We start from the raw sequence: 9,877 nt of genomic DNA, 5'->3' as shown, positions 1-9,877 counted from the left end.
AGAGAACGATTATTGATAATTGATTATTGATTATTAAATAATTTCACACTACGATTTGAACAATTTATATTTGAATACTGATGAATACCAATTTATTTCACTATTGGTAAAATTTTCGCAAATGGCTAAATGATCAATTGATACCGTCTGCGGATAACATATTGATTCAAGTTTTATCCGTTATTGTAACCTTGAACTTGACTAGCGTATTCGCTGGTCCTGGGGAGTGTCTAAAGGCCTGTATCAAGTGCTACTGTTGATCCGTGTAGCATTTTTCTATCATTTTTATCAATAACACACAATTATGGATCCCGCGGTCTTCCCGGAAGAAATTTGGATTAAGATTTTATTATACTGCGATGTACCTGACATTATCGCTTTTGGTAGCACCTGCAAATATTTGAGGAAAACATCAGACACGGATTATCTGTGGTGAGTGGATTGGTTAGGTTTATATTATTGGTTTATATTAAAATCAGGATGAAATTTATGAACGATTTGTATGTTCGTGTTTATTTAAAATATCGTGTTTTTGCTCACGCAAATCGGATACACTGATATTTAATATCATTTTTCACAATAAAATTTTAAATTTTTTAAATGCACAATTGAAAGATCTAAATATGCCATATTACCGTGATTATTACACCGGAAGCGAAATATAATCTCTTCTATTCTATTTTAAGGCGGTTTTGTATTATTTTAGGAAGATGAAGTGGCTGCAGTTGATTTCAAAAGTACATTTTAGATTCCCAGATATAAAATGTCTGCAATTACTCAGTGTTAGTTTCAAGGCTATGTGCTACAGATTGCATATGGTAATAACATTGGGCGAAAACGTACCTTTTCCAAAATGTTATCACTGCAGTGGCTACACTTGTCAGAGAAATTGCGTGGAAGGTTCCAGCGCTAAAGTGGTGATCGAAATTGGCAATAAGTATACATGGGTCATCACGCCAAACTTTGGATTAAGAAGACACTTCTCGATGTTCGGCATTCCGAAATACAACAATAAAACTCATATGGAGCAAGCTCAGACTCAAAATGCTCCAAGCAGCAGCACACGCTCTAAGTCTGACACAAAATCGCTAGCAAAGAGATTAAAATTATTAAAATTGTCGGAATTGGCGACCGCTAAGATCCCACGGCCAAGCGGACCGTTCTGCGTTTTCTGCAATCCCGTGAAACTGTATAGGGAGAAGCGAAGATTAATCACGTATCAAAATGATCCCATGTGTTATACTAGACCGAACCCAATTTATCAGAAGCTCATAAACGGCTATTGTACTGATATAGTTGACGTTTTCGGTATTCCGAATGTGGATGTTGTAAGCCCGGCAGAGGCATTACTATGCGAGGGCACATTTCCAGTCCTCAAGACCTTTATCGATCATTTGTTTCATCAGATGAGCTTGACCGCAACACTGAGAAAACCAAATACTGTACTCATGTTTTGTGAACCATTGGCTATGCATCCTACATTAAGAAAACAGTTGTTACATTATTTATTCCAGGAAGTTAAAGTAGCGAGGTATGATTGTTATATTAACATGGTATTAACATAGTTGTATTAACATCAATAATTTGTTACTATATTACATTACATTTGTATTATAAATATTTCAATATACATATGTAAAATCTTATGACTAAAATTATTGCAGGGTATGCCTGGTACCAAAACCTCTAGCAGCATGTGCCATGTTGGACGTGGAGACTTGTGTCGTAATCGACAGCGGTGCTCTTAGTACAACGGTAGCAGTTGTAATCGGCGGACGAGTTATACCGCAACGTTGGAGATTGTTGCCCGTGGGTGGTTGGCATGTTGCTTATCATTTAAAGCAAGCTATGCATTGGCAACCAAAAGAGTATCATCAAATTCCTATATCCTACTTGGATGTTTTGGCTGTTAAAGAAAGATGTAGACTGAGCTATAACATAAAGAATGAAGAGAAACGCTTTGGACAGAAAGCAAGAGAGCATATTAATCTTCGAGTTGATAGCTACGCGGATTACAAACAACTTTGGGTATATATACATATATATATATATACATATATAAGTTTTATGTATATTATTATAGCTGAAAAAAAAATTTAATTTCACTAACAACTCGCGCATTTATGAAAAAGTGTATTAAACAAAAATACTGTTATTTCTAGAGAGTTTCTCTAGGGCCAGAGTTGTATATAGCTCCCGAAATGATGTACATCAGCCTTCGTTTACCCGAAGTCATAAAAGATGTAACGTCAGGATTACCAGAAGATATAATGCACGATTGCCTTTCGCATATTCTACTTACTGGCGGAAATACAGATCTTTCGGGTTTTGAATTAAGGCTTACCAAGGATCTACGTGAAGTGTTACCAGAATATAGCAAAATTTTAGAAGTAAAAAGCTGTCCTGGAACGCATAGTTGGAATGTCGCAATGGGATCTACATATGTGCCTTTAGCTGTGCATCCTGGTAAGCATTGATAACTTGTGCATATATTTCTGTATATGTTATAATAATTAAGTATAAAAATATCTATTATGTATAGTAACAATATATATATGATAAGCATAATAATAATGACAGTGAATAAATATGATATTAAATCAGCTAAAAAACATGTTTAAAATGCATTAAAAGATATATAAATATATACTAAAATAGAAGAATATTTGAAGATAAAAATAAATAATACAATATTACAAGTAATTTATTTCAAAATTATTTGTTTTAGATAAAACTCCGCCGGAATACATTGAAGGTAATCCATTTTGGTTATCACGAGAAGAATATGTGTTGTTTGGATGTGAATCTCTGGAACACAGTAACGAAGGTATAATAGGTGATACCTTATAATGTGAATGCCTCTCTCATTAAATAACTAATTGTAAGATGCACGTGCATGTACGCGCGCATCTTCTATTTATATGAAAATAATAATGACAGGAAAGTAAATGTTACCATCATTACGTATATTTTCTCTTATATTGTCTATAAATTGCAAAAGTAATTTATATAGCTGTGAAGGGGCCTCAAACATTCCAAAATATAACTATCATGTTTACTATCTAAAGGCACCTGAAACGTGTTTTTCTCAAATTTTGCTATTTAAAATTTATTTATTAATATAGTATGTGTAAAAGGTATATAGCAAATGTTCCATTTTGATCTACACAGAGTGAAATTTTTAAACGAAACAGGGCACATGGAAGTTTATATTCTTTGGATTTTGCATAATAATCGTTTTGAATAATATTGCCCTTTTCTAGATCCATTAAAAATTGATTTTTTAAGCCCAATTTGATTTTAAAAGAAAAATATGTTTTAATAGTATATAATGAGATGATTTTACATATAAATACACATATATATACAGAGTGACTGTTGTGCTTATGTTTTATATAAAATGTTTTATTGTGTAGATTATAAGGAACATCTTGTATATATACTCTAAAACTGCCCCCGCCCACCCCCTGTATTAACTTCGAAACTTATGGCATTTAAAATATCAGGCATACTATAAAAAAGATTCATTACCTATTCATAGTATTTTAAAATATCATGAAGCTTTATATAAGCTAGTTGATATGCCAATTGCAATGGTTTCATATATTTGTTATTCTAATTCTATCAGGACTATCATTCTGATAATATTTGATGCAGTGTTACATGTTGATGGCATAAATGTTTTAAAGCTGCAATAATGCAAGAAATTTGGTGCCATCTGAGCAATTTTAAATTATAAGCTATTTACATTTATGTGTATGTAGCACATAATATACAATGAATTTTTTGTAAATATAGTATATATAATTGAGCGCTGCTTAGATTAAAATTGTACAAATCTCAATAATATAAACGTCAAACACATATTATATGCAGTTAGATATAGAATATTTCCAGAAATTGTTCACTATTTCGTACATTTATATCACAGAAATCTTGCCAAAAAAAGTATGTGTATGTTAATAAGAGAAAATATAGAGAAACATTTCTAGTCACCTTAGATATAGATATAGATTTAAATATATTCAATAAAAAAAATAATAAAAAACGAGAGATTTCTCTTCCAAAACGAAATAAATGATAACTAGCAACTTGTAATATAAATAAAACAAGGAACAAAATCTTTAGATAAATAAAACAAGGAAAATCTTTAGATTATATTATAATTCATTAATATATACAAAGATATTGTTATTCTATATAAATATATATTTTTTTTTGTTAATTATAATTTTTTTTAATAAGTTATATAAGAGGTATAATTATTGATATAATTATGTACTCATATGTATGTACAGATATTTGATTAAGAGACTGTAATGAATTTTATAGTTGTAATTAGAGCATATATATCGAGAGATGAGTTGAATATATATATTATTTAGATAAGAATATGTAATGTGTAATCAGTATATATAAATATAAAAGTTAATTAAAAAGAATAGTATTGTAAAAGCTATGTTATAAACATGACATTTGTATTAAAAATCTATCTATTTAAAAATTATTATTATTGTAGCTGAACTAGAAATTTTTCAGAGAAGACTTATTTAGATATCCATCAAATCATATGCTTCAATTCTATAAAATGCTGAAGTATGTAAGTATAAAATCTTAAGCAAATGAAGATACAACAAAGTAACTTCTTTTATATATATATATACACCTGTTTTCATTTTAAACATAAAAAATTTTGTATCTTTAATATATAAGAAAATAAATAATACAATACAATTTTTGAAATGAGAAATGAGCATAAATATACGTTTACTTGATTATTTTGGAAAATATTTTCTCTTTCAAGTTAAGAAGTTAAGAAATTAGTTGCAAAATTTCAGAGTTGTCATTTTTTCCATATATATATATACACACTATCTCTCTTTCTCTTTTAATGTCACATTTTTACTTTTAGAAACTTTTTAATTTTATAAACAGTAAGGTTTTTTGGTTCACTTTCTCAAGTCATATACAATGTAACTTCAATAATAAAATCAAATGAGTCTACAATATAAAGGTATTGTTACATTTGCAATGACTTATACTTTTGTAATGAAGCGTTCAGCGTTTATCGCTCGGAAATTTAATATTGCAGAAACCTTCCATTTTGTTAAAATATAAAAATTGCATATAGTTATAATTCACTGTTGCTTGTAGTCTGTTATTTATAAGGGATGTACAATGTGTAACTAAATCTTCAGATATCTATGCATTGTGTGTTCAATGTGCACAGATATAGTAAATAAAAAGACATGATCAAAAAAATAGAAAAGACGCATTTTCAGAATATAATAAAGAAATATTACAAAAAGAAAGCGAGAAAGAACATAGCTTAATGTTTTTTGCTTTTTTTTACAAAAGCAAATTTCTATTGGTACTATTACATACAAAATATTCCAAGTGTAATACATTGTTATATTAGATATTTGCAAAATTTTTCTTTTTATGTTTCTGTAAACAGGAAATAATCATAATTTCATACACAAAAGAGAAAAAAAATTTACTTTTATACGATCACATCGCTTTATAAACAATAATAGCAAGCATCTACGTAATCTTCAATATATGTATTTATAAAATTATCTACAATTTTTATTTTCTTTTTTTATACAGCTGAGTATAAAATGTAGTAAAGAAAGATTATATTCTCTCAATTTCATTCATTACTACTTACAGACTGTAAAGATTTACTTAAAAATATTACGCATGTGTGTATGTGTATATTAATATTAAGTTTGAAGAAATATTTTTATGCATGTATAATGACATTTTCGAATTAAATATAAATTATACAATGTTGACTTTTTGTATACAAGTTATGTACCGACAGTTTGAAAAATATTCTCTGTTTGTAAAACTTACAGAAAAGAGGTATATTCAAAATAGCGCGTAAGTTTATATAAAAAATCTCATATTCCAATTTAAAATATATATAATGTATATATTAATATATATATATATATTTTCTATATACTTTGGTGCTGTATTTAAGTTGTTTATATGATACATAAAGCAAGCAACTTAACAATATCATACTAACATTAACAATGTATATGCTAAGTATATATGTTACAATTCAATATTTTCAAACTCTGGCATCATCAATAACGATTTATCAGGAATTAAATTGTGATGAAGTAGTGAGAGACATATGTTTCTGTTTATTTTATACATCTATAATTTTATATCTTGTCTAGTAAACCACAATTTTAGATCTTATCTTCTTTACGCAAGATGATGCATTGTAGTACAAATAATAAATCTCGTATATTGTCATTTAGAAGTAATATTTTATTATCCCACAAAAAGATCAATTAATAAAACTGCTCAATCCTTGTTTATTGAATGATATTATTTATCCTTAAACAAAATACATTAAACAACCCAATTTTGAAAATGTTTTTTATGATTTTAAAATATTTATATATAATGTATTGTATGTCTTTAAAGCAATTAAAAACAATCCTAATTTAATGCTTATAGGTTGCAATGTTGTATTGTTAACATATCAGATGACCAATAAAATTCATGTTTACAGTGCTATATATATTCTGTCAAGAATTCTAAAAATTTGTTTGTTGTCAAAAGTGTTGTTCAGTGTTATGAGCAAAGCTAATATTATCTACAGGATACAAGGTTTTGGCAAATTCTTGAAATTGCCATTTTTTGATGCTTTTCATATATTGCTAAATAAGCCATAAATATATCTAACAATAAGGGGAAAACGTTAAAATTTATTACATGCTTTCAAATTTTGTTGTGAAATTCTGGTTAGTTAATGCAATCTGTGGATGATTTTGCCAGACTATTATGAAAACACATGCATATTTATTCAAACAAGTATGAATGAAAGAGAAGGAAAGCTTCTTCAAAATGCTATTATTTCCACATGCTTAACTTTATGATATAAACTTGGCACAATTGCTTCAAATATAACATAGATATGCATAAGATATGCATATCATTCAAAGATGAAATGTGTGCATAATGGTGTTTTTTTCATTGTCAGTCCATAATTTATAAAGAATCATTGTTTTTTAGAATGTTTATATTTTGAGGGAAAAAATTGTATGAATATGGAGAAAATTGTATGAATTTTATTAGTCATCTGATTTATGCAAATTATATATACATATGTGTAGTTTTCAATAATTGTTAGTCTTTTCACTAAAAAAAGAATGCAGTAGAAAGTTATTTGTCACATAAATAAAAATAATTGTGCTTATATGTTGCTACTTGCAACAAATGCTAAAATGGTAAAATAGGCAAATATATAGAAACAATCTGTTGTATATTAATGCAATAAATAACTTTACAATCTGAATTATATGTAACACATATATAAGTAAATAACAAGATGCTTATATATTAATTAAATTACATATTTTTCTCTGAAATAACTGTCTCATCTGCATTCTTTGAAATCTTTTTTCTTCTTCTTACCTTAATAAATCAAAATAGCAATTTAACAACATGAAGTCTTTGCCGGTTCTGCCTCCACTAGATTAAAATCTAAACCGCCAGGTCTAGCAAATCCAGTTTTGATGCCATCCCAACCATCCTCTACTTTATATTCACCAGTTTGTATCCTATTATAAACTTCCTGCGTAACCGCTCGAAACGCTTCTTCGACATTTATACCAGTCTTCGCACTGGTTTCAATATGATGTATACCATGTTCGTCAGCAAATGCTCTGGCTTCTTCCTTTGATACTTCCCGTCTACCACCATTAGTTACTAGATCCAACTTACAGCCTACCAAAGCAAATACAGGACGATGTGGTTCGATATGTCTGCGTGCCTCCATCATCCATTGAGGAATATGTTCGAAGCTTGCTCTATTACATACATCATATATGAGAAGGGCTCCCACAGAATTTCTGTAGTAAGATTTTGTAATTGACCTAAAAAAATAAAAATACTTGATATTTATCTCTTGTTAGTTGATAAGAAATTAACCAAGCAAGTATATAATTGTCTGTAATGTGTGTGTGTGTGTGTGTGTTTGTGTGTGTGTGTGTGTATATATATATATACAAGAATATACAGCAAAAAATTTATTATTTACAAAATTTCTAATACGCATAAAGATTATATGTACCTAAATCTCTCTTGACCAGCTGTATCCCACAATTGTAATTTTATCCTTGTCCCATCTTTAACTTCTATTAATCGTGCAAAGAAATCCACACCAACCGTTGGATCTGAAAGCTGAAGTTAAAGAAAATATTAAAAGAAATCTTTCTTTTGTTTCTTGTTATCTTCTGCTAACTGCTATCTCATAGCATTTTATAAATTATTCCATTACATATAAATAATATTAACTGATTTTTCCATAAATTTTATTTTTAATCTCAGAGAGAAGAATCATTGTATTTATTATGACAATCAAAAACTATAACAACTCTTATTCTTACATTCTGCACACTAATTGTGAAATTCTTTAATCACATTATTATATATTGTACATATTATTGCAAATTATAATGATGCAATTCCTTAACGAGTTAAAGAATGATATGCAGAAATACAATAATACAAAAAATAGAAGATAAACATAGCTCGGGGTTAAGTACTTCTATGTGAAACTGCAACACAATAACACACGAGGAATTCGCCTAACCTAATCATCAAATACATCGCTGTAATAATTATAGGTAATTTATAATTGGAGAAACACAACGATGATTTAGATTGTAAATTAAGTGGACTTTGTGAGGTCGAATGTTAGAGCGTTGCATTAAATCACAAAAACAAGAACGGAAAAAAAGATAGCGCGTAGCAAACATTCCTAATGGCAGCCTTGCGTTCGGTTGTTATTTGCGAGGGGGAGTCCGCAAGTCTGTCAAGAACTGATTATCCTTACCTCTGCGAATTTGCCGTCGGTGAAGTATTTGAGGAGAGAACTTTTGCCAACTGTACTGTCGCCGATCAGTATCAGCCGAAACTGATAATCAAAAAGAGGCTCTACCATCCTTGTTACAGCGCCAAGCGCTTGCGAATGTCGTACGCCTACTGCTGGCTGCTGTTATTGTTGTAATATACGTCGTTATTTGGATGCGCGTCGCGTGACGTCTTTCAACAGACGTCGCACGTTCCTCGCAGTAGCGTGACTTGTCGAGCGCAGCGCGTATGGAGCGACACAGCTGATCGTGACATCGATCATCGGAGCTTGGAGCTTCGCGATTATGATTATACGCGACTGTACAGAGTATACGCGTGTACAGTGTACACGCGGGAAAGCTCTCTCTTCCTTACTTTACTTGACACCGTATATACCTCGCGAACTTCGCATTCCGATCGCGCAACAATGCTATTAATTCAGTGCAGTATTTAAAAATCAAGCGCTTACGTAAAAATATCCAATTCAAAAAATCAAAGAAAAATAATATATTATATATATATATTGTTTTTCTTTGTCTAAGCACTGTAAAATGAATTCTTATTTTCAAATAAAGAAATCTTTAATATATTCTAATTTAAACCTATCATTTAATTTTGAAGAAAATTTCTTTTATTTTCTGTTATAATAAAAAATACATTCAAATTTCATTTTTTACGAATTCTTTTAGTACAGTAATTATTTATTTGTTATAAAACGACATAGAATAAATCTTTCAATTTTTAAAATTTCCAGAAATATCAGAGCGCAAACCCATGCAGCGGAATAGCGTAACGCGAAATCAATTGTGATCGAATGTTTCATTATTTCATTTCGTTTTCGGTAATTTTTAGCGGAGTAGGTTTTCGCTGATAGCATAAAATGTACGTACACATTAATACAAATAATGTATCAAATGCTTTGTTTACAAATGCTTTGTTTACAAATGCTTTGTTTTTAAATTGATACTTCAAATTGGTACAATCTATAATAATATAA

At 29.4% G+C, this 9,877-nt stretch overlaps 2 protein-coding genes and 1 long non-coding RNA gene across 5 annotated transcripts; 1 reads left to right on the top strand and 2 right to left on the bottom strand.

Moving 5' to 3' along the window:
* Positions 1 to 182: 182 nt before the first annotated feature.
* On the top strand, positions 183 to 4,589 carry LOC126849679 (uncharacterized). Its single transcript, XM_050591762.1, has 5 exons — positions 183 to 432; positions 707 to 1,531; positions 1,665 to 2,028; positions 2,163 to 2,466; positions 2,729 to 4,589. Exons 1-5 carry the CDS (start codon positions 305 to 307, stop codon positions 2,848 to 2,850), a joined length of 1,743 nt encoding a protein of 580 aa, XP_050447719.1. The 5' UTR covers positions 183 to 304; the 3' UTR covers positions 2,851 to 4,589.
* On the bottom strand, positions 487 to 977 carry LOC126849716 (uncharacterized). Its single transcript, XR_007687440.1, has 2 exons — positions 844 to 977; positions 487 to 767 (listed from the first exon to the last, which is right to left on the bottom strand). It is a non-coding gene; the product is annotated as an uncharacterized LOC126849716 (long non-coding RNA).
* Positions 1,796 to 9,213, bottom strand: LOC126849704 (ras-related protein Rab-39B). 3 transcript variants are annotated; one of them, XM_050591828.1, is made up of 4 exons: positions 8,864 to 9,213; positions 8,099 to 8,208; positions 7,441 to 7,901; positions 1,796 to 1,931 (listed from the first exon to the last, which is right to left on the bottom strand). In XM_050591828.1, exons 1-3 carry the CDS (start codon positions 8,969 to 8,971, stop codon positions 7,463 to 7,465), a joined length of 657 nt encoding a protein of 218 aa, XP_050447785.1. In that variant the 5' UTR covers positions 8,972 to 9,213; the 3' UTR covers positions 1,796 to 1,931; positions 7,441 to 7,462. The 3 variants fall into 3 exon arrangements, with proteins under 3 accessions (XP_050447785.1, XP_050447783.1, XP_050447784.1); XM_050591826.1 differs by lacking the exon at positions 1,796 to 1,931 and adding an exon at positions 2,661 to 2,808 and having other exon boundaries at positions 8,864 to 9,212; XM_050591827.1 differs by lacking the exon at positions 1,796 to 1,931 and adding an exon at positions 5,550 to 6,357.
* Between the last annotated feature and the right edge of the window lie 664 nt (positions 9,214 to 9,877).

Source organism: Cataglyphis hispanica, chromosome 5 (assembly GCF_021464435.1).
Source record: "Cataglyphis hispanica isolate Lineage 1 chromosome 5, ULB_Chis1_1.0, whole genome shotgun sequence".
Taxonomy (NCBI): domain Eukaryota; kingdom Metazoa; phylum Arthropoda; class Insecta; order Hymenoptera; family Formicidae; genus Cataglyphis; species Cataglyphis hispanica.
Note: the sequence above shows the minus strand (reverse complement) of the source record. Positions and strands in the feature narration are given on the sequence as shown.

What these genes read in the sequence shown, in the direction of transcription:
- LOC126849679 (XM_050591762.1), top strand. Translation starts at nt 305, where the DNA reads ATGGATCCCGCGGTCTTCCCGGAAGAAATTTGGATTAAGATTTTATTA. An exon ending in TCAGACACGGATTATCTGTG is followed by an intron (nt 433 to 706) that starts GTGAGTGGATTG and finishes GTATTATTTTAG; the next exon opens with GAAGATGAAGTGGCTGCAGT. An exon ending in CAGGAAGTTAAAGTAGCGAG is followed by an intron (nt 1,532 to 1,664) that starts GTATGATTGTTA and finishes AAATTATTGCAG; the next exon opens with GGTATGCCTGGTACCAAAAC.
- LOC126849704 (XM_050591828.1), bottom strand. Translation starts at nt 8,971, where the DNA reads ATGGTAGAGCCTCTTTTTGATTATCAGTTTCGGCTGATACTGATCGGC. An exon ending in CCGACGGCAAATTCGCAGAG is followed by an intron (nt 8,209 to 8,863) that starts GTAAGGATAATC and finishes CTTTAACTTCAG; the next exon opens with CTTTCAGATCCAACGGTTGG. An exon ending in GCTGGTCAAGAGAGATTTAG is followed by an intron (nt 7,902 to 8,098) that starts GTACATATAATC and finishes TTATTTTTTTAG; the next exon opens with GTCAATTACAAAATCTTACT.